This window comes from Equus przewalskii, chromosome 13, assembly GCF_037783145.1.
Source record: "Equus przewalskii isolate Varuska chromosome 13, EquPr2, whole genome shotgun sequence".
Taxonomy (NCBI): domain Eukaryota; kingdom Metazoa; phylum Chordata; class Mammalia; order Perissodactyla; family Equidae; genus Equus; species Equus przewalskii.
The window spans coordinates 42,956,821-42,982,408 of record NC_091843.1 but is presented as its reverse complement, the minus strand read 5'-3'; the positions used below and the strand labels follow the sequence as shown (position 1 = coordinate 42,982,408).

The window sequence follows — 25,588 nt, the reverse complement described above, 5'->3', positions numbered from 1 at the left end:
GGGTTCTTACACAGTATTATACCACTTATCTCTCAATTAAAAAAATTAAACTAGACTCACAAAAAAGGGAAAGTATTCAATCTTTTTCTATCTCCTGTTAGACTCTATGTATTATCTCTTCTTTAAATGGAAAAATTCATCAGTGAAACCAGATGGGTCTGAATTTCTAAATGGAAAGTTCTGTAATTACAGATTCACTTTCTATCTAGATATTGGATTATGCAGATTTCCTATTTGGGTGGGTGTGTGTGTGCATGCCAGCTTTGGTAAGCTGTGTTTTTTAAGGACCTTGACTATCTAAAATTTCAAACTTATTTCCTTTTTAGTTTTTCATCGTATCCTTTATCATTTTTTAAATGTTCATTAGAATCCACAATAGTGTATCCTTTTCTCACTCTTGAAAAAGGTTGTGACATCTGTTTTGTTCTTGATTATTTTTGACGGAAATTTATCAATTTTATTACTGTTTTCCGAGAACCAATTTTTGTCTTTGTTGATTCTCTTTATGATAAGTTTGCTTAATATGCCATTGATTTTTATAATTATCTTAATTATTTCTTGCTTCTAATTTCTGTCAGTATTGTTTTCTGCTCTCTAATTTTCTGAGGTGAATACTTAACTCACTCAATGTCAGCCTTTGCTCCCACAGCATTAAGGCTTAAATAGCTCAGCAAGAAAGGCTTAAGTCGACTTTCACACATTTTGATACGTCATCTTCATTCAGTTCAAAGTATTTTCTCATTTTCACAGTGGTTCTTCTTTGACAAGTGATTTAAAGTATACTCCTAACTTTCAAAAGTTGTATTTTGCTCTGTCTTTTTGTAATTGGTTTTTAAACTAATTCCATGATGGTCAAAAACTATAAATTGTAAAATTTAAAATCATTTTTTTGAAATTTGCTTTATGTTGCAGCATATGGTCAACTTCTAAAAATATTCCATTCGCACTTGAAAAGTAGATGTATTCTGTTGTTGACGGGTGTAGTGTTCTCTATACGTCTATCAGGCAGTGTAAATAATGAGGTTCAAATCCTCAACATCTTTATTGATTCCTGATGCTTGCTTTTTTCACTTTTAGAGACATGTTTAAACCTCCTTTCTGTAATTGTGGATTTATCAAGTTTTTATTTTACTAATGACAATTTTTGCCTTATATATTTTGCAATTGTATAAAGAAAGTACATTAAAAATTAAGGACTGTTCACCAAGACAAAAAACAACAAAAGTGGGAGAGGTTGCGGAGGCTTGTGGGAATGCAAACTGGTGCAGCCACTGTGGAAAACAGTATGGAGATTTCTCAAAAAATTAAAAATAGAAATACCATATGACCCAGCTATCCCACTACTGGGTATTTAGCCAAAGAACTTGAAATCAACAATACAAAGAAACTTATGTACTCCTATGTTCACTGCAGCATTATTCACAACAGCCAAGATGTGGAAGCAACCCAAGTGCCCATCAACTGATGACTGGATAAAGAAGATGTGGTATTTATAGGAATACTACTCAGCCATAAAAAAGACAAAATCTTCCCATTTGCAACCACATGGATGGACCTTGAGGGCATTGTGTTAAGAGAAATAAAGCAGACAGAGAAAGACAAACACTGTATGCTTTCACTCATATGTGGAATATAAACAAACTTACAGACAAGGAGAACAATTTAGTGGTTACCAGGGGAAGAGGGGTGGAAGGTGGGCACAAGGGGTGAAGGGACACACTTATATGGTGTCTGGCAAATATTAATGTACAACTGAAATTCCACAATGTTATAAACCGTTATGACCACAATAAAAAGAAAAGAAAAGAAAAAAAATTCAGGATTGTTTAACCTTGATGCAGTGACCCTGATATCATTATGAAACACTGTTTTTACATTAAATAATGCTTCTTGTCTTAAAGTATACTTTGAAAATGGGAGACATACCAGTTCTTTTGGTTATCACTTACATGACATAACTTCTTTCACACTTTTACTTTTAATCCTTCTCAAATTTCAGACTTACACTGCTGCTTTTGAAGTGGTATATAATTGTGTTTTTGAAAATTTAATCTGGTATTTGTCTTTTTACTGGAATATTTTATTTATATTTATTCTAACTTCTGAGATATTCAGAAGAAAATACATCATCTTATTTATTTCCTTTGTTTCTCCTGTTCTGCTATTTTTCCTCCTCTCTGCCTTCATTTTGATTACTCTTTTTCCCTCTTCTGAACTGTATATTCATTTAGATTATGACATATAGGCTTGAGTTATAACAATCCATTATTAGTAAATTTATTACTTTCTAGAAAATGCAAAGACCTTAGTAATTTTTCACTTATCTCTCCTTTCCTTTATTTTCTGATATTGTCATATATTTACATTCTTTCAATATGTAAAGTCCAAAAGACGTTATTATTGGTTTATATAGTTCAAAAGACATTATTATTGGTTTATATAGTCAATATTCATTTATACGTACCAAAAGACATTATTACTTAAAGCCCAAAAAACATTATTATTGGTCTATATAGTCAATTTTCATTTAGATGTACCTCTCTATATATTTCTATCTTTATTTCTTTCCACATATCTGTGCTTCCATCTGAGATCCTCTTCTCCCTGAAAAGCTTCCTTTCAGTAAACTGAGTCTTTGCCTACTGACAAAAAATTTTCTTAGCTTCTGTGTCGTAATCATTAAACTCCTTAACAAATGAAGGTGAAATTACTGCTGTCTTATTGTTACTCCTTTTCAAGTAGTGGGTATTTTTCTGACTAGTTTTTGACTTTATTTTTGGTTTTCAGTAGTTTTACTATGATGTGCTTATGCAGAAGTGTCTTTTTGTATACCCTCTTTGAGTTTGTAGAGTTCTAAAATCTGTGAGTTAATGTCTGTTGATGGTTTTGGGAAAAACTCAGCCATTATCTCTTCTAACACTCTGTCATTCTCTCTTTCCTCTCCTCATCTGACTCCAATTACACTTAGGCAAGACCTTTTCACTCTATTGTCTGTCTCCTATCCTCCACTAGGTATTTTATTTATTTTTCCTTGCATCTGTGTATTTTCTTCCTGATTATCATTCAGTTCCCTAAGTCTCTATTCAGCCAAGTTTACCTTCTGTTGATTCCACCTACTGATGTTTTATTTTCAGTTATAGAAATTCCTAGCTGTAGAATTTGGCACTGATTCTTTCATTTTATAATTTCTTCTGCTGAAACTGTCCACTAAATTCCTGAAATACTAAATCAGCTATTTTAAAATTTGTGTATGTTATCTTTGATATTTGGATCTCCTGTGAATTTTCTCCTACTGTCTGTCTTTTTTTTCCTCTTTGGTTTTGGACACTTTTTGATGTATTCCATAGATTCCAACACAGTGTATTTTCACTGCTGTTATTTTGCAAAATTCTGTAATTTCACTATGTATTTATACTTTCACAAAAAGTTGAAAGGTTCAAAATTGTTCAGGTGAAAAAGCTTGTATTTTTTTTATTAGTAATTTAGCTTCATTGCATGTAATCAGAAAGTGTTTTTACTATATCTACTTTATGGAAATTACTGATTTTTTTGGTGAATACATGATCAATTTTTGTGAATGTGCCATAGGCACGTGAGATAGTATAGTATCATGTTGTAGAATTCAACATATATTCATAAGACCCACCTTATTGTCTATGTTGTTTAGGTCTTCTATCTCCTTTTTGTCTCCTTCATCAATTTTGTACTAAGATAGAGGATTAAATTCTCCTATTTAGTAATGTATTTCTAGGTTTCATGGAATCCAGTGTAGTTTTTGTCTTACATAGAGGGTTTCTCTGTATTTTGCTGCATATTCATGTTATATCTTCACTGTAAATTGTGGGTTTTAGCATTAAAAAATGTCCTTCCATGTCACAGTTAATGCTTTTGGTTTGAACTCTACTTTGGTATTTAGATTACTATACCTGTCCCCATCTTTCTCATTTGTCAAGTATACCACTGTTCACCATTTTATTTTTAGCATTCCTGAATCACTGGAGTGTCTCTTGTAAACAGTATATAGTTGGGTCTTCTTTTGTGAGCCAAATTGAAATCTTTTCCTTATAATAGGTGGATGAAGCCCATTCACATTTATTAGTATGACTAATATTTCTGGTCTCGATTTTGTTATAACATTTTATAATTATGTGTGTTTTGCTATATTTATTTCTCTATGAAATGCATATTCTTTGCTTTTTAATAAAAAAAAGTTTTTTCAGGGGTCAACCACGTGGCTGAGTAGTTAAGTTCGCGTACTCGGCTTTTGCAGCCCAGGGTTTTGCTGGTTTGGATCCTGGGCATGGACATGGACTGCTCATCACGCCATGCTGAGGTGGCATCCCACATAGGAGAGCCAGAAGAACCTACAACTAGAATATTCAGCTATGTACTGGGGGGCTTTGGAGAGAAGAAGAAGAAAAGAAAAAAAAAAAGAAGATTGGCAACAGATGTTAGCTCAGGTGCCAATCTCTAAAAATATATATATATTTAATACTTAGGAAGACCTGTATTTTGTTCTAATGGTTATTTTGTACCTAAATCTTTTAAAATGCCCTTTTCATTTTTCTCATACGATTTCTTGAGATATAATTCACATACCATAAAATTCAAAATTCAGTGGTTTTTGATATATTCAGAGAGTAGTGCAACTGTTACCACTAGCTACTTCCAGAACATTTTCATCATGTCAAAAAGAAATCCCATACCCATTAGCACCTACTTTTCATCTATAGATTTCTCTATTCTGGATTTCATATAAATCGAATCATACATGTGGCTTTTTGTATCTGGCTTTCTTTACTTAAAATAATGTTTTCAAGGTTCATCTATGTTGTAGCATGTATTAACACCTGATTCTTTTCTACTGCAGAATGATATTCCATCATATGGACATATTTGTTTATCCATCTATCAAGTTAATGGACATTTGGTTTGTTTCCACTTTTTAGCTATTATGAACAATGCTATGAACATTAATGTGTAAGATTTTATGTGGACATGTTTTCAGTTCTCTTGGGTATATACTTAGGAGTGGAACTGATGGGTCATATAATTAATTCTAACTTTTAACTGTTTGAAGAACTGTCAAGCTGTTTTCCAAAGCAGCTAAGCCATTTTATATTTCCACCAGCAATGAGGGCCTTAATTTCTCTACATCTTTGCCAACACTTGCTACTGTCTGCCTGTTTTCTCATTACCTTTTTACTATCTGTTCAGAAACACAGTTTTCACTGGGCCTCTTATGCTTCTACACAGTTTGTTCAGTTTGCCAAGAATGCAAAGTCCTAGCTGCTCATTAACTAGGCCATTTCTCAGAGTTGTGTTTGTAGCAAGCAATCCTGAATGATGAAGTAACGTTTCCTGCTGGAAAAAGAGCAGGCTTGCTTACGATAAAAGTAGAATATTCCCCAAGCTCAGTGTTTCTTAGCTGTAGTGCAGACCTACTAAGAGTATGGCATCCAGCTGAGCCATTCAGCATTGCCTCCATGGGACTTGGGAAGCAAGGGGAACCTACAGAAACAAGCTAATGATTATGCTGCTTGCTACGCTGTGAGTAATAAAGTTCTTTTTCTCTGACCCAAGAGTCTTGTGTCTTCTGCCAGCATCCATCAAATAAGTATTAGTTTGTAAATGTAGTAAAATCAAATACCAGACCTGATACTATCTAGTCAAGGAGTTTTTATTCATATTTTAACTCTCTCACCTATTGGTTATGCAATAGACAACAGGCTTATTCTTTTCACTCTGTTTTTAGTTGCATTATTTCTACTTTGTCACAACATATATGTACGATAGTCTTCCCCTCACATCTCTACTTTTGTTTTAGTCTTAGCAGTACATTTATATATTTTAAATGCCCATCATCACTTCTTTTGCTGAGCTTTTCCCAGTTCTCTCTCAGTTGGATAAAAGATTTTCTAGTAGATTCCTTAAAAACAGCTTATCAGTGCATAATTCCCTAAGTTCTTATATGTTAAAAACTGTTTTTCCCAACTTTGATATCTGAAAGACAGTGTAGCTGAATATAAAATCCTTGGTTCATACTACTTTGAGTTTTCTTTTTTTTAAATGCTGCTCCACCGTTGCCTTGCTTTAGCTGCCTCAGTGGACTTTAAAGCATCTGAACCAGTGCAATTCTTTTGCCTTTGCAAGTTCTGTAATGCTTTTGCCTGGAGGCAATGAGGATTTTTATCTTTGAAAACTAACAGTTTTACTAGGAAACGTCTTGGAGATGATCATTCTGGGCTAATTCTCCCAGTACCCAGTGGACCCTTTCAATATATAGATTCCAATCTCTCTCAATATCTGGAGAATTTTCTTTTGATATAGTTTTAAATATTAGATCTTTTCCATTGATTTTTCTTTCCTGGGACTCTAAAATGATGAATGTTATTCCTTCATTGCCTGTTTTTAATTTCCACTATTTTCTCTGAAACTTGTTTTTTCCCTCACTTTGAGATATAACTCACATATAACATTGTGTAAGTTTAAGGTGTACAATGGGTTGATTTGATACATGTAAATATTGGAAAATGATTACCACCATAGCCTTAGTTAACACCACCATTACATCACATAATTACCATTTCATTTTTGTGGTGAGAATGTTTAAGATCTGTTCTGTTAGCAACTTTCAAGTATGCAATACAGTACCTCGACACATTTTATTTAATTCTTTGTGTCATTTTCATTCACTTGGTTCTTTTCTTGCCTTTCTTCAATACACCTTATTAAATTTTCATTTGAGTCTATTTCACCTGGGGCAGCTTGTAATTTATTTGTTTCTAAGACAATTTTTTCCATTGTATTCCATTTCTTTACTGAGTTAATACCCTTTTTACTACCCCCCTCCCTTTGTTGGCCTACTTCTTTTTGGTGTTTGAATTTCTGATTCTACATGTTTTTTACATATCCTCAAAAGCTTGATTGAATATACCAACTCTGTCTGCAGTGTGTCACAGTTTTCATCTGCACTGTTCTTTTCTGAGGTGGGGAGGAATTTTCCCCAGGTGATATGTAATGAATCTCATTTTCTTATATTTTTGTTACAGCTATATATGGATTTATTAATCTTCCCTTTTTATCTTTTTGTGGTATTAGGATGTTTTACAAGATTCCTAGTTTAATAGCACCCTCTTTTGTCAGACTTTGAAGTCCAGATATTTTAGGATACTTGTTTGTTCTTTTTGTTTTGCTGGTGGGAGGAGGGATTTTAAGATCTTGATTTTGTTTTTACTTTGTCTTGCAGCGACCTAAAACTTCCCCACGTGCTTCCTTTTTTCATCAGCACTTAAATACCAAAGCGAGCTTGTTTCCTTTTTACCTTCTGTCTTAACCCTGAATCTACATGTTCAGAAAACTAATTTAGAGGGCCAATTCTGCAAATCACTCATAATTTTAAATAATTTCCCTGTAGTCCTTATTCTGATCTATCATACACATACTCACACACACACTTAATTTTAAACTTAGTGTGGAGTTAGTCTTTCTGGCAGTACAGGTCAACTGTACTTCCACTTACTAGCTTCCATCTTCTGTGTTTTCTGCAGATCTGCTGGGTCAGCCTTTGCTCAGCACAAAGTCTTGCTGAGGGTTGAGAGTAGAGACAGAGTGTGAGAGATCACATGCTGGGAATTGGCGGTTTCTGTCTTTTTATTTACAATTATTTTCAAGTTTGAACATTTTGTCTTCAAGTTATGCTGTAAGCACGGTTTATGTGTAGATTTCTTTTCCCTCTCTTGTAATTCTGCATTGTTTTTGGAGGAAACACTGGGAGACAGGTAGTCAAGTGATTACCATTGTCTTCAGCTATGCTTAACAGGTGAGACTTACAAGTTAAATGAAAATAATGGACTAGTAAAATTCTATAAAGCAATACAGCTTAAAAGGTCAATAATCTTGTCATGGGGAAAGTCTTTCTAACTAAGCATGACCTCAAACCAAAAAGTCAGAAGAGGAATAAATCTCAATAGTTCAAAGGAAAAATTAACTGATAAAACTCATTTTAGATATAAAGAAACTCATTTTAGATATAAAGTTAAAAATTGATAAATTTACAGCCGCTTATAAACAAAAGGCTCATTTACTTAGTAAGAGAAATAACTTATGAATAAACAATAAAACAAATAATCCAAGTAGAAAAATTGGCAAGAGATATGAATAAGAAGAAAAACAAATCCCCCATAAAGCATATGAGAATACACAGAAGTAAGTTAAAACAGGGAGAGTTCCTTATAACGTGTCAAATTACATGATTAATTTATTAGGTGATCATGAAGGTGTTCAGTAACAGGCATTCACAATCACCAGTGGATTTATTCAAATTTGTACAAACACACACATAATAAAACCATATGATGGAACTTATCAAAATAGTAAACGTGTACTTTTAAGAATATACACTCGGACCAAGCATTTTTATGAATTCTAAATAATTTCATCTAAAAAATACACAGCAGTACAAAAGATCTGTACTGGTACAAAACGTTCAATACAGTTTTGTACTTCAAAAGATAACAATGGTGAAAAACCAAAAAAAAAAAAATTGAAGATTCATTAATATGATGAAACAACAATAAATCCTTCAGAAATCTCAGAAGTAAGAATCTTACTATTATTTTGGATTATTTTCTCCTATAACTCAAAGCATTTTTCACTATACTGCTCATCAATAAAATGCAGTAGTGAAATTTAAAAATTACCAAACCTAACTATATATACTTGATGTGACTTTTTGGCCATTTTTAAATTTTATATACACAAATGCAAATTTTTTTCTGAAATATTTGAATATAAACTGAAGACAAGAGCATTTCTTGACCTTGAAATATGTCAATATTTATTTCCTAAGAACAAGGACTTTGTCTTACATAACCCGAGTAGTTATCAAAATCAGGAAATTCACTATTATCTAATCTATATTCCATATTCAAATTTCATCAATTGTGCCAACAACATCATTTATAGCAACTTCCCTGGCCCCCAATTTAATACAGGATCAAGCACTGTATTTAGTTATATCTCTTTTTTTTCTCCTTTAATTTAGAACAGTTCCTCAGTCTTTCTGTGTGTTCACTGACATTGGGATATTTAAAGAGTATAAGCCAGTCAATTTGTAGAATGTCTTCAATTTGATTTGTCTGATATTTCCTAATGATTAGATTCAGGTATGCATTTCTGGCAGGAATATATCATACAGGTGATGTTTTGTCCTCAGTGGATCATATGACGAGCAGTAAAACATCAGTTTGTGCCCATATTGATGGTGGTAATGATAATTTTGGGTATAGTGGTATCCTCCAGGTTTCCCCATCTGAAATTTGGTTATTTTTCCCTTCATAAATGATTTGTGGGGAGATACTCTGAGTCTATGTAAGTATTCTATTTCTCACCAAACAAGAGCCACAAGTTTTAGCGTTCATTAATGATATTCTAACTTAATCATTCCTCCTAGATTTACTGGCTGACATTCGACTATCAGGAGGAACTTTCCCTTCTCCCTCATTCATTTGTTCATTCACTCATTCATATCAGTAGGATTTATAAATTCTTTTTTTTTTTTTTTAAAGATTTTATTTTATCCTTTTTCTCCCCAAAGTCCCCCGGTACATAGTTGTATATTCTTCATTGTGGGTCCTTCTAATGGTGGTATGTGGGACACTGCCTCAGCGTGGTTTGATGAGCAGTGCCATGTCCGCGCCCAGGATTCGAACCAACGAAACACTGGGCCGCCTGCAGCGGAGTGCGCGAACTTAACCACTCAGCCACGGGGCCAGCCCCAATATAAATTCTTATATTATACATGAGGTACCGTCAATTACTACCAATTTTTATTTGGATACTCAAACTGTCCCAGATTTGGCCAACGGCAGTCCTTTCAGTCTGGCTCCTCTGTCCTTTTGCCAGGTCTCTATAATTTTCTGCATATTTCCTTACTTTATAGAGTGGGTGATAAAAATATTTTATATTTCAATAGGGAGGTGAGTTATCAGGGATATACATTTGTAAAATCCCAACAAATTGTACATTTAAAATACATGTATTTGTGTATGTTACTACTCTAGCTAGTAGCACTTTCTACAATGTTAGGGCAAGCAATTCTTAAACTCCCCTATATGTAAGTAAACATATTGATGATAACAGAAACCATGTTTCTCCCTGTTAGAGAAAGGAAGCACAAATAAGCAAAAAGGGACAGCCAGAATACACTCTGGGTTTTCAACATAGACATACAGATATAAAGAAATAAATGCAGACGTGTATATGTAAGTGTGTGTGCATACATACACGCAGACATACCTTTTCTAGCAATGTTCACTGAGAGGGCCTATAAGCAATGAGGCACCTGGTGCAAAGAAAACAACTTGGCAGCCAGATTGCGGTTTCTAAAAACAATTCTCCACTAAAAGCAGGCAGATCTCCTTAGATAAAAGGCTGACTCCAGATTTGGGGCAAGGAAAAAGCTTTCCCTTTAATTTAAAGGGAAAATTAATTTAATAATTAATTAAATAATTTAATACACTGAACCACACCATTAAAATGGTTAAGATAGTGAACTTTATGTTAAGTGTACTTTACCACAATAAAACAAAACAACGATGTATATGAGAACACTGACGTAAACACACAATTCTTTTCCCAGAAAGTATGAGAAATACAAAATACATCATGACAATGAAATGAAAAAACCAGTACTGCCTGAGGCAGTTTTCTTGCCATGTCCCTCAACACATTTATTTAAAAGAGAGTTCTCAGGCCTTAATAGATATTCCATGTATACCAATACTTAAAGAAAATAAACATAAAGTACATAGTCCAAGCCTTAAACAAATGAGTTCAAGCAACATCTACTGAATGTTTACAATGCAGGCAGCACTGTGCAATATTATGGAAGACATCAACTGAATAGACATAATCTTCACCTTTTAGGAGCTAAAATCCAGTTGTTTATATGAAATTTAGGACATTGAGTTCATGAAAATGTAGATGATCAAGTTTGAGGAAGAGAAAACAGAAACTGCTTGAAGATGTCAATCTAACTGCAGCACCATGAAGTGGAAAAGTGGTTTAGTTTGGAGCCCTGACATTAAAACGCTTCATTAAGAATTCAACCTCCCTTCTCAATAGTTTAAATCAAATCAAATGACATGATCATCTACATGAGATGCTAGTAGGACAATGAGTCCATTCAGGATAAGCTATTTTCTAGTAAGGTCATCTCAGAACAAGGTAAAAGAGAGCTATGTTCTTGATTCTTCTATTGCTTAAAAAAAACAAAAAAGGCAGATTTTCTAAAGTTACATCAACTACCTTAGCTTTCTCAGGAAAAAGTAAAGAATTATTTCTTAAATACACTCTTAAAAATATTAAGAACTAAACTATTTCTTACTTGATAAAACTGTGTCTCTTTTTTCCTATCTCTTTCCCTCAAGTTCAAGGCACAGAATATGGATGCTCAAAGATTATTAACTAAATTGAATAGGAAAAGAGAAAACACTTGAAAAATCAGGGTGCCTTTTTAAAAAGCCTTTATTTAAAATTTCTGATAGAAGTAGTAAAAGAAATTAGCAAATGTGGAACATGTTCTATATAATTGTATCATGTTTCAAATTCTCTCAAGAATCAGAAAAAAATTAAAGTAGATGAAAATGTATCAAACTGGGCACATGGTTCTGATGCTATTCAGTAAAATGTTTAAAAAGTCACAGTAATGGAACGTCCTTGAGTATTTAAAAGCCTACTACATTTAAAGTTGAAACTGAAGAATTTCAAAAAACAATTCAGCATTCTTTAAAGTTCTTACCACAATCATTTCTGAAGGCTCTAACACAAGACAATCACATCCTCTTTTTCCTCCAAACTGCTTACCAAAACTACAAAAACAGAAAAACAATTTCTTTAGCAAAGGTTACAAACAAAATATATCAATATAGGAAAATAATGAACAACAACCCAAAAAACCCTAGAGGTTAACCAAGAAATTATGATCCTAACACCTGTATTAATAAAATAAGGTTTTCTTAAAAAAAAAAAAAGCAAAACACAGTATTTCCCTTTTACTTGCCCAGATATAGTAAATGATCTCAATGCAGTTCTGTGTGAAAATTCTTTTAAAATTTCTTCCTTTAGTCTCTAAAATTGACTATAAAAGATACCTGCCTAATCTCGAATTTTGAACATCAAACAATAAGTTGAATTAACACACCTAATAAAGAGTAAGCCATATATAACAGTCATTTATAAAAAACTATACAATTTTATTAATGGACTAGAAATAGGGCTTGAATAAAGGCGATATATCGTGTACTCTTATGAAGCAGTTCAATGTTATAAAAATATCAATTCTCTAGAAAGTATAAGGTTATATACAAATATTAGTTTACAACAAAATCCTAATCAAAATCCAAATGAAATTATTTTTGTATATAACAAAAAAATCACTTGTTTTTTCTTAAGTAGAAGTGCATTTTTGTTTGTGTTTCCCAAAACAAACTCTCATATCATCTAATACATAAAATAATTAAAAGCAAATTTTTAAGAGATTGCTTTTATTCAAGATGAAGTAATGGGGAATAGATTTACTCTCCCACCTGAAAAAACTAGAAAATCAGAGAAAATACATAAAACAACAGTTTCAAGACATTGGAAAACAGGCAGGACAGGGCTGTGATCCCTCAGAAAGAAAATTTAAAAACTAAGATGACCCATACAATATCCCATTTACTACCTACAGGCAACCTCTATGCTACAATGCAAGAAGGGAGAAGCCTATGAGAGCCTGACAATCTTATTGAATTGAAGAGACAGAGACAGTTTTGGGGCGTGGGTAATGGGGAAAATCCTTAAAATTTACAGGGCAGAGTACAGGAAAGGAGTGAGCAGCAGAGAGAGTGAGAAAGAGAGAACAAGAATGTGCATGAGAGAGCACATGTGAGAGCACGTATGCAGTGTGGCGATTTTCAGAAAGATTCTCTTGAGTCTTTGGGTCAATACTATGAATATGTGAGAACAAACCAACTAAAAGCCAGAGTGGAAAGACCACATAACAGATGGAGCATTGGGCAGGGTCCTCAGAAATGTATTGCCTTAGTAATGTGATACATAGTCCCACACTAAAAACGTGCTGGACTTGCTCAAATAAATATAATAATAAGACTCAAAATGATCACATGGATCCCAGTAGCTAAACTGCATGTCAGAAGAAAGTCCAATGCTATCCTAAAGAAATACAACTAAAGCTGGAACCCAGCAACATAAAATTCACAATTAAAATAAAAAAGAGGCATGCAAAAAAACAGGAAAACATGATCCATAACCAAGAGAAAAACCAATCAATAAAAACAGACCCAGAACTGCCAGTAGTGAGGGAATGAACAGACAAGAACATTAAAATGGCTATTTCTACATGCACTCCAAATGTTCAAGAAAGTAGAGATAAATATGAACATGATAAAGAGAAACAGAAGCTATAAAAAAAGAGCTAGTGGAATGTTTTATCACATCACATATACAGATACATAATATCTAGTTGTACCATTTTTTAGTAGTGTTAAAATTGGTGAATGGCTTCAGACAGTGTCAACTTGATATATGATTATAAAATTTCCTCTCAATTTTTCACCTATTAGTTTTAGCTTCCATTTCTGATCACTGCCTAGATCTAAAGCGTTAACAGGGCTATTGAAAAAGGTATTTTCTAATTCTGTCATTCCTATATAAACAAACATACTCCTTCATAAACTATTTGTGTTCCTGGAACAACAGTTTATATAAGAAAGGTAGGACAAATGTTTCAACTGTAAATGACAGGATTGTATTAAGTAAATTCTATGAATTCTGTTTTGTAAAAAGCTACCAGAATTAAGTGAAGTTAGCAAGATTGCAGGATACAAGCTCAATACCCTAGAATCAATTGTCTTATTATATATCAGCAACAATCAAAAAAAATCATTTAATCCCACTAAAAACAGGAAACACTTAAGTGACAAATTTATCAAAATATGTAGACTCTTAGAAAACTACAAATTAAAAAAACTACAAAACATTGCCAAGAGAAATTAAAGATGACCCAAATACAATGAGATATATCCTGTTTTTGGATTGAATTGTTCTATGGATTCAAAGCAGTCAGAAAGCTGCCTCAGAGAAACTGACATAATGATTCTAAAATTTACATGGAATGTAAAGAACCTAAAATAGCTTAAACAATTTTGGAAAACAAATTGGAATATTTTATATTATCAGATGTCAAGATAAACTATAAAGCTAGCATACTCAAAATGGTATGGCATCAAATCAATTTATATATCAATGAAACAGGATAGAGAGAACAAAATGAGACCTATACATATATGTTCAACCGATTTTTAACAAAAGTGCCAAGGGAATTCAAAGAGGGAAAAAATAATATTTTCTATAAATGGTGATAAAACCACCAGGTATCAATACAGAAAACAAAACAAAGATCTTATATAACACCATTCACAAAAATTATTTAGAAATGTATCAATGCAAAAATGGAAAGTGTAAAATTCTCACAGTAATAGAAGTTTCCTTCTATATGTCTAGATGTTCAAAGGTTTTATCATAAACAGGTTTAGGATCTTGTCAAATGTTTTTCTCTGTATTTATTGAAAGGATTATGTAGGTTGTGTCCATTATTTTACCAAGAGTATATTATCTATGGACGCTAACCCTCCTTGCGTTCCTAGGATAGCCCCAACTTGGTCACAATGTTTAATACTTTCAATATATTCCTAGATTTGGTTTGCTGTTATTTTGGTTTGCAACAGTTTCTGCATGTACATTCATGAGAGAGAATTTGTAGTTTTCTTGTGATGTCTTTGTCTGGTGTCGGTATCAGAGTAATACTGGACTTATAAAATAGGTTGAAAGTGTTCCCTCAGTAGACTAGTCGTAGTAGTAGTTTTTCCAAAAGAGTTTGCACAGGATATGTAACAATGCTTCTTTAAATATTTGAAAACACTTAGCAGTAAACCCCTGTGGGCTTAGGCTTTTCTTTGTGGGAATATACTTAATTATTACCTTAATTTCTTTACTTTTTATAAGTATATTTAAAGTTTCCATTTCTTTTTTAGTCTATTTAGGGTAACGTACATCTTTGTAAGATTTGCCCAATTTATTGCTATAAAGCAGCTCATAAAATTCCCTAGTAATACTTTTAATTTCTGCAGGATAGTAACATCCCCTCTTTCATGCCTGATTTTGGTAATCTGTGTCTTCTCTTGTTTAAATGGTCAGCCTAACTCAAGGTTTATCAATTTTCTTGACCTTTTCAAAGAATCAACTCTCCATTTTATTTTTCTCCTAACGTTTTTCTGGTTTTTATTTCTACTTGATTTCTACTTGAACTGTACTTGTGTTTGTTTTGAGCTTACTTTGCTTTTATTCTTAAGATGGAAACTTCAGATAACTGAATTGACATTCTTCTTTTCTCAGAAAGGTGGTATAAATTTCCCTCTAATATGCTTTAGTTTAATCCCATAAATTTTGACATGTTCATTTTCATTAATTTCAAAACATTTTCTAGTTTCTCTTATCAATTCTTCCTTGAATTATGAGTCACTTACAAATGTGTTGATTAAATTCTCACATTTCTTTCTGGAATTAATTTATAATTTAATTCCAATATACTCAAAGAACAAAGTTTGAATTATTTCAATCCTTTTAAATTTACTGAGACCTGATTTACAGCCTACAATATGCTCTATCCTGGAGAATGATCTGTTAAGTATGAAAAAAGATATATCAGATCAAAGTGGTTGACGGCACTTTTCAAGCTTTATCTTTACAAACTTTTCAGTCTAGTGGTTCTGTTGATTATTGAGAGCAGAGTTTTGAAATCTCCAACTGTAAATGTTGAATTTCTACTGATTCTTTCAATTCTGTCAGTTTTTACTGCTGGAAGCTGAGTGTGGACAAATGCTGACAGTTAAAAACTCCAGAAAGAGAAAGTCATTGAAGGGGCCCCTACACTTTTTTGAGTCTTACCTCATGGATCTCTACCAGGTTCTTACAGTGAAAAGAAAAGAAAGTTTTACAGAAAAAGCCCCTGGTGCTTCTGGCAGGGGGAGGGGAAAAGGAAACATTTTGAAACATGCCACACATTCTGTTCCTCTTAACAAGGTCTGCCCTTAGAAGAAACTATTCCATCAGAGCCTAATAGACCTGCAGAAATGGAAATACCCAACTTAAGTTCTAGCCTTCCAAATGGAGAAAGGGAATTACCCAACTCCAGCCCACTCTAGTAATCCTGTCCCACCTAAAGGGAGGAAAAAAACCAAGAAACACATGTGAAGTTCACAGTCCAGAGGCAAAGGCTCACTAAAAGACAGATCTAATCACAGGACTATAAAATGCTTCCCCTCCTCCCACACCTTACAAAGGCCTATTTACAGCAACTCCTTTGACCTAGTACATTATGTCTGGCTATCAAGAAGAAATTACAAGGCATCCTCAAAGGCAAAAAACACACTTGGAAGAGAGAGATCAAGCATCAGAACCAGACTCAGATAAGGCAGGGAAGTATAAAAAAATTACATACCAAGACCAAGTGGGATTTAACCTGGGTATGTGAGGCTGGTTCAACATTCAAAAATCAGTTAATGTAATCTACCACACATCAATATGCTAGAGCAGAAAAATCACATTATCATATCAATAGATGCAGAAAAAGCATTTGACAAAACCCAACACCCATTTATGATAAAAACTCAGTAAACTAGGAAGAGAGAGGAACTTTCTCAACTTGATAAAGATTATCTATAAAAAACCAACAGCTAGTATCATAGTTAATGGTGAGAAACTCAGTGCTTTACCAGTAAAATGAGGAACTAAGGAAGGATGTCCCCTCAATCACTGCTTTTCAAGACTGTATTGGAAGTTCTAGCTAATACAATTAGAAAAGGAAATTAAAGGTATATAGATTAAGAAGGAAGACATAAAACTGTCCTTGTTCTCAGATGACAAGACCGTCTACGTAGAAAATCTGAAAAAAATGACCAAAAAACCTGGAACTAACAAGCAACTATAGCAAGGTTGCAGGATACAGGGTTAATGTACAAAAGTCAACTGCTTTCCCCTATAGCAATAATGAACAAGTTGAATTTGAAATTAAAAGTACAATGCCATTTAGATTAGCATCCAAAAAATGAAATACTATGCTAAAAATCTAATATATGAGGAAAATTACTAAGCTGTGCTGAAAATATCAAAGAAGAACTAACTCAGGTGATGGTCTATGTTCATGGATAGGAAAACAATGTTGTCAAGATGTCAGTTCTTCCCAAAATGATTTATAGACTCAATGTAATTCCAATGAAAACCCCAGAAAAGTTATTTTGTGAATATGAAAAACTGATTCTCAAGTTTCTATGGAGAGGCAAAAGACCCAGAATAGCAACACGACATTGAAGATCAACAAAGTCAGAAGACTGACACTACCCAACTTCAGGGCACATCATAAAGCTACAGTAATCAAGACAGTGTGCTATTGGTGAAAGAACAGGGAAAATAGATCAAGAGACCCCAGAAATAGATTCCCATAAATATACTCAACTGATCTTTGACAAAGGAGCAAAGGCAGCATAATGGAGCAAAGAGTCTTTTCAACAAATGGTTCTCAACAACTGGACATCCAAAAGCAAAAAAACGAATCTACGCAAAGTCCTTACACCCTTTACCAAAACTAACTCAAAATGGATTATAGATCCAAAGGTAAAATACAAAACTATAAAACTCCTAGAAGATAACATAGAGAAAACCCAGATAACTCTAGGTATGGTGATGACTTTTTAGTTACACCAAAGGTATGATACATGAAAGTTAACAATGGATAAGCTGAACTTTAGTAAAATTAAAAATCTATTCTCCACAAAAGACAAAATCAAGAGAATGAGAAGACAAGCCACACTGGAAGAAAATATCTGCAAAAGGTACATCTGATAAAGAATGGCTATTCAAAACTAACACAAAGAACTCTTAAAATCCAACAATAAGAAAACAAACAACATGACTAAAAAATGGGCTAAAAACCTTACCAGATACCTCATCAAAGAAGATAAATATATGCTAAGCAAGCACATGCAAAGATGCTCCAAATCATATGTCATCAGGGAAATGCAAATTAAAACAAGAAGACACCACTACACACTATTAGAAAGGCCAAAATCCAGAACATTGACAACACCAAATGCTGAGAAGGATGTGGAACAAAGGGAACTCTCACTCATCACTGGTAGGAATGCAAAATGGTACAGTCACTTTGGAAGGTAGTGTGGCTATTTCTTATAAAATTAAAAATACTCTTACTATATGATCCAGTAATCATATTCCTTGGTATTTGCTCAAGAGATGAAAACATATGCCCACACAAAAACTTGCACACGGATGTTTATAGCAGCTTTATTCATAATAGCCAAAACTTGGAAGCAGCCAAGATATACTTCAGTATGTGCAAGGATAAATAAACTGAGGTACATTCAGATAATAGATTATTATACAGCACTAAAAGAAATGAGCTGTTAAGTCACGTAAAAAACATGGAGGAAACTTAAATGCATATTTCTAAGTGAAAGAACCCAACCTAAAAAGGGTACATACTATATGATTTCAACTATATGACATTCTGGCAAACGCAAAACTAAGAAGACATTAAAAAGACAGTGGTTGGCAGGGATTAGGGGAAGGGAGGAATGAATAGGTAGAGCTCAGAGGAATTTTAGGATCATGAAACTACTCTGTATGATATATAATGGTGGATACATGTCACTATTTGTCCAAACCCACAGAACGCACAACAAGAGTGAACCCTAAAGTAAATTATGTATGTACACTGGGTGGTAATGATGTGGCAGTGCAGGTTCATCAACTGTAACAAATGTACCATTCTGGTGTGGGAAGCTGACAATGGTGGAGGCTGTGCATAAGTAGGGGTAGGAGGTAAACAGAAAATCTCTGTACCTTCTGCTCCATTTTGCTATGAACCCAAAATTGCTCTAAAAAATAAAGTCTATTTTGAAATAAACAATAAATTATTTCCTATCAAAATCCCAGCAAGCTTTTTTGTATAAATGGACAAGCAGATCCCTAAATTTATATGGAAATGCAAAGGAGCTAAAAAAGTTAAAACCATTGAACAAAGTTGTGAGACTCATACTACCAATTTGAAAACGTACAATAAAGCCACAATAATCAAGACAGCTGTACTGGTACCAAGATAGAACAAGAGTTAAATGGAAAATAAATAATTCAGAATAAACAAACCACCTCACATGTATAGTCAACTGATTTCCAACAAAGGTACCAAAGCATTTCAATGCCTTTTCATCAAATGGTGCTGGCTCAACTGGATATCCTTATGCAAAAAAACCAAAAAGAAAGACAATTAAGTCACAATGGACATAGGCCAAAATGCAATTGCCAGATCTGAAAAACTTCCAGAAAAAAAGATCATAAAAGAAAATATTTGTGAGGTTAGGTTAAACAAACATTTCTTAGTTATGACAACAAAACCTCAACCCTCAAAAGAAAAAACTTAATAAAACTGGACTTCATCAAAATTTAAAACATTTGTGCTTCAAAAGACACTATAAAGAAAAGGAAAAGACAAGCCACAGACCCACAGAAAATATATGCAAATCATATAAAGATGAAGATAAAGAATTTGTATCCAAAATATTTAAGTTTTTACAACTTGACAGAGGACACAATTAAAAATTACATACCTGATAAAGAGCTTGTACCCAAAACATATAAATTCTTACAAACTGATAAGAAGACAAACAATACAATTGAAAATGGAGAAAAGCTCTGAACAGACATTTCAACAAAGAAGGTACAGCAATGCCTGATAAGCACATGAAAAGATCCTCAATAGCACTAGTCACTTCTGAAGGGCAAATTAAAATCACACTGAGACACTATTAAATACATACTAGAATGGCAATAATCAAAAAGACTGTCAATACCAAGTGATGGAGAGGATGTGGAGAAATTAGATCCATTTATACACTGCTGGTCAGAGAAATAGTATAGTACAAGTTGGCCTTTTCCTCAAAAATTAAATATATACTTATCATATGACATCCTGGATCTCTACAAAAGAAATAAAAACACATGAGCCATATAAACACTTGTATGTGAATCTTGCTAAGAGCACTATTCTTACAAGTCTCAAAACTGAAACAATAAAAATTTCCAAACTTTTCAAAATTTTCATCTTCTGATGCATGGCTAGACAAAAACGTGGTATCTTCATCGAATGAAATACAAAATAGCAATTTAAAAAAATCGGTGTGCCACAACCAGTATACGCTAAAACATAACTGAATCTCAAAAACATTATGGTAAGTGACCGAAGCCAAAAAGAAGAGACTACTTGAAAATATTTGCAGAAGGCAGATATAGAGACAGAAAGTAAATCAGATTAACTGCAAAACGGCATGAGGGAACTTTTCAGGTAACGCAAGTCATCTATTAATTGTGGTGCACCAATGTATATATTTACTATAAATTATTGAACTGGAAAATTAACATAGGTGAATTTTATGGTATGTAAACTATACACCAATAAAGTTATTTTAAGAAAACTGTCTAAGAAAACAGAGAAGAGAACCTTTACAACTTGGAGTAGGCAAAGATTAGTTAAGACACATAAATACTACCAATAAAAAAAAAATCATCCTTTGGACTTTATCACAATTAAAGAAGTCACCATTGAAAATGAAAAGGCAAGACACAGTCTGGGAAAAATATTTGCAATACACATATCTCACAGAACTTTTATGCATAATATATAAATAACTCGTAATTCAAAAATAAAAAGACAACCTCAAAACAATTGAACCAACTTTTCACAAAAGAAGATATATGAATGGTCAATAACTATACGCAAAAAAGCTAAATATCATTAGTTATCATAGAAATGCAAATTAATAGCACAATAAAATCCCATTACATACACACCTGAATATCTAAAATTAAAGATTACCCATTATGAAGCATTGAAGAGGATGTTGAGCAACTGGAATTCTCAGAAACTGGTGGTGGGAATGTAAATGGTATAACTATTCAACAAAACACTTTGGTAAGTTTTAAAAAAAAGTTTAACACACCACCATACAACTCAGCTATTGTATTCTTAGGTACTTAAGAAAATAAAAGACATATGTTCATACAGAGACTTGTACATAAATATCCATAGGTGCTTTATTTGTAATAAACAAAAATTGAAAACAACCTAACGTCTTTCAATAGGTGAATGGATAAACATATTGTGGTATATCCATACAACGGAATATTACAGCAACAAGAAGGAATCTGCAAAACATCATGCCAAGTGAAAAATCTTAGATACAAAAAACTGTACAACATATTCCATTTATATAAAATAGCAGGAAATGTAAACTAATCTATATACCAGAAAGCATTCCAATCAAAATCCTAGGCTTTGCATTTTTTTTTGAATTAGCAAACTGATTTCAAAATTCATATGGAACTGCAAAGAACCTATAATAGCCAAAACAATTTGGCAAAGTTGGAGGACCCATACTACCTTATTTTGTGATTGATTATAAAGTTAAAGTCATCAAGACAAGGTGATATTGGCACCAGAGAGAAAAATAAAGCAATGAAACAAAGAATTGGGAAATAGACTCACAAATACATGGTCAATTAAATTTCAAACAAGATGCAAAGGTAATTCAGAGAAAAGATAGTTCTGTCAACAAATGGTGCTAGAACAATTGAATATGCACAGGTAAAAAGATGAAATTAAATCTATATATCATATCACATTAAAAAAAAAACTAGCTTGATATAGATCACAGACCTGAACAGATCACAGTAAAACCTAAAACAGTAAAACTTTCAGAAGAAATTCAGAAAACAATTCTTTGTGACCTTGGGTTGATCAAAGATTTCCTGCATACAACAACATAAGCACAGTCCACTAAAGAAAAAAATGTAATAAACTGAACTCCATCAAAATTAAGCTCTTCTGGCTCTTCAAAAAAACAACAGATGGAAAACACAATCCACAGACTGGGAGAAAATATTTGCAAATCACACAACTGTTAAAGGACTTGTATACAGCATACATAAAGAACTTCTGAAACTCAAAAATAAGAAATTAACCATTCTCCCACACCAAATGGGCAAAACATTAAAGAGACACTTCACAAAAGATATACAATTGACAAATAAGCACATGAAAAGATGCTCACCATCTTTAGGGAAATGCAAATTTAAACCACAATCAGATACCAACACATATCAATTAGGATATGTAACTTAAAAGATTGACCTTACCAAGTATTGGTGAGGATGTGGTATGGAACAACCAGAACTCTCATACACTGCTTGTGGGAATGTAAAATGGCACAAGAACTTTGGAAAAGAGTATGGCAGTTTCTTAAAAGGTTAAACACCCACTTACCACAAAACCTAGTCATTCCTAGGTATATATCCAAAATAAATGAAAGCATGTGTCCACATGAAGAGTTATAACGCAGTCATTCTATTCCTATGTATTTACTCAAGAGAAATGAAAGTGTACGTCCACATAAAGACCTGTACACAAATGTTCATAGCAACACTAGTCAAAAACAGCAAACATCTCAAATGTCCACAGTAGCTGAATACTAAACAAACAGTAGTATATTCATACAAGAGAATACTGCAATAAAAAGGAACGAAATATTGATACACATAACAACACGGATAAACCTCAAAATAATTTTACTGAGTATAAGAAGCCAGACAAGAAAAGAGTACATAGGGCAGACCCTGTGATGCAGTGGTTAAGTTCAGCACGCTCTACTTCAGCAGCCTGAGTGTTCAGAGGTTCAGATCCCCGGCATGGACCTTATACCACTCATCAGCCATGCTGTGGCGATGACCCACATACAAAATAAAGATTGGCACAGATGTTAGTTCAGGGCTAATCTTCCTCAGGAAAAAAAAAAAGAGTATATATTATATGCTTCACTTCATATAAAATTCTAGAAAATGTGAATCTATAGTGACCAAAAAAAAATCAGTGGTTCCTGGGACCCAAGGGAGGAAGCAAGGAAGGATGAGAGTTAAGGTTTACACAGGGGCATGCGTAAATTTTGGGGGGTGATGAATATGTTATTTTTATTACAGTCATGGTTTTATGGGTGTATATATATGCCCAAATTTATCAAATTGTACACTTTAAATATGTGCAGTTTATGACAATTATACCTTAATAAAAATTAAAAGGCAAGCCAAAAAATGAGATAAAATGTATTATCTGTCAGCTTGATTCCTACAAAATAATAATAAAGACAAACAATCCAACTTTAAAACAGTCTCCCTCCCACCCAAAAAACCTTAGACATTTGACAAAAGAATACAGAGGAAGCAATGGCTAATAAGCACAAGAAAAAGTGCTCAATATCACTATTCAGCATGAAAATGAAAATTAAAACCACTTCACAGGGACCAGAATAGCTAGACTAAAAGAATGACAACACCACATGTTGGTGACTACACAGAAATAGAAACAGAACTCTTATACATTGCTGGTGGGAATCTAAAATGGTACAACCACTGTGGGACACAGTTTAGGAGTTTTTTATAAATAGTTTTTTAACTTCAAGGCACATTATAAAGCTACAGTGTGGTATTCAAGCAGGGATAGACAAAATTTAATGGAATAGAACAGGAGCCCAGAAACAGGCACACACATATGTGTATATTTGATTTATGAAAAAGGTGGCATTGAAAGAGGGTGGGAAAAGGACATTTAGGAATCCATATGGAAAACCATGCAACATTATCATACTCAAGAATCCATTCTAAGTAGACTATAGATCTAAATATGAAAGGAAAAGAAAAGTTCTAGAAAGTAATAAAGGAAAATATCTTCATGACCACAGAAATATTTCGTAAGCAAAAAAGACAAAAAGAAAAAAACTGAATTGCTCGACATTAGAGTTAAGAAATTGTGCTCATCTAAAGACATTATTACTAAGAGAATGAGTAACTCAAGGCATAGAGTGGGGAAAAGATATGTGCAATAAAAATAACCAACCAAGAATTCTTATTCAGAATATATAAAGAATTTCTATATCTCAGTAACAAAAAGGCAATGCATCAGAAAAATGGGGAACAGACATAAACACTTTACAAAGGAAGTTATTCAAATGAAAATGTACTTACTCATCAGCAATCAGAAATACATAAATAAAAACTATAATATCTATATACTGAAAAGAATAACCAAAACTAAGCAAAAAAATTACAAATAAAAAGGCTGACAATACTAAGTGTTGATAGGGATTTGGAACAACAGGAATTTTCATACATTGCTGTGGTTATGTAAATTGGTATACACATTTTGGAATGCCTTGCAACGAACAATTAAAGCTGAATATAGGCACATCCTGTGAGCCAACAATTCTCTGCTGGGTATATACTACAGAAATGCATGCATATGTGCATCTAATATACCAGGATGTTCAAAGCTAAGTTATTTACAGCAGCCATCAACTATGCAAACAATGAAATACTAATCAATGAGAATGAATTAACTGTAACTACATGCAACAATATGGGTGAATGTCATAAACATAACATTGGGCCAAAGAAGCCACACACAAAAGAATACTGTGTAATTACATTCATATTACGTCCAAAAGTAAACAAAACCAAACTACAGTGTTGAGGTATGCACATCCTCAAGCTAAAACTCTACAGATATTCAAGACTGGTTAAAATTTAGGAAAATCATGTTCTTTGGGGGGAAGCAGGAGATTTGATTTGAGAAAAAGACATGCAGGCTGCTTCTAGAGAGCTGACAATGTTCTATTTCTTGATCTGGGTGGTGATTAGGAAAATGTTCAATTTATAGTAATTCATTAACATGTACACTTAGGTTATTTGCACTTTCCCCCATATATTTCAAAATAAAAGAGTTAAAATCATGGAGGAATGTTCCAATTTGGGTCAAAAATTGGAAAAATAAGAATATGTATGTGTTTTTGTTCACATATGTATTTTTAAAACACCAGAAAGACATACAAGATATTAATAAATTGGTTAGTTATCTATGCAGATGGGCTGAAAGGTGTGGATGACAATAAAAGTGGGAATAATACTTCTTTTTTTTTAATTTTATTTTTTTTGAGGAAGATTAGCCCTGAGCTAACATCTGCTGCCAATCCTCCTCTTTTTGCTGAGGAAGAATGGCCCTGAGCTAACATCCGTGCCCATCTTCCTTTACTTTATATGTGGGACGCCTGCCACAGCATGGCTTGCCAAATGGTGCTGTGTCCACACCCGGGACACGAACCAGCAAACCCCGGGCCGCCAAAGCAGAACGTGTGAACTTAACCACTGTGCCACTGGCTGGCCCCAGGGTAATGCTTCTTAAAGTACAACTTATTATACTGTTTTGACTTCTGAATTGTACAAATTTATTAATTTGTAAAAAAATTTTAAAAATTATGTCTAGATAATGGAGAATGCTATTTACAGTGCTATTTAAAGGTGATAACTTTTCCCTGACACATGCAGGCACTCAATATATGTTTTCTAAATG

At 33.3% G+C, this 25,588-nt stretch overlaps 1 protein-coding gene across 21 annotated transcripts in view; it reads right to left on the bottom strand.

Annotated features, from left to right (window-relative positions):
* The window catches only part of RAPGEF6 (Rap guanine nucleotide exchange factor 6), a 200,200-nt gene that overhangs the window by 136,007 nt on the left and 38,605 nt on the right, over positions 1 to 25,588 (bottom strand). For 13 of the 21 annotated variants that reach the window (XM_070571179.1, XM_070571180.1, XM_070571181.1 and 10 more), the window contains exon 5: positions 11,804 to 11,873. The exons of the other annotated variants lie outside the window; for them this stretch is intronic. In XM_070571179.1, coding sequence (XP_070427280.1) covers positions 11,804 to 11,873 — 70 coding nt within the window. The remainder of the gene's footprint in view (positions 1 to 11,803; positions 11,874 to 25,588) is intronic. 21 annotated transcript variants of the gene reach the window in all.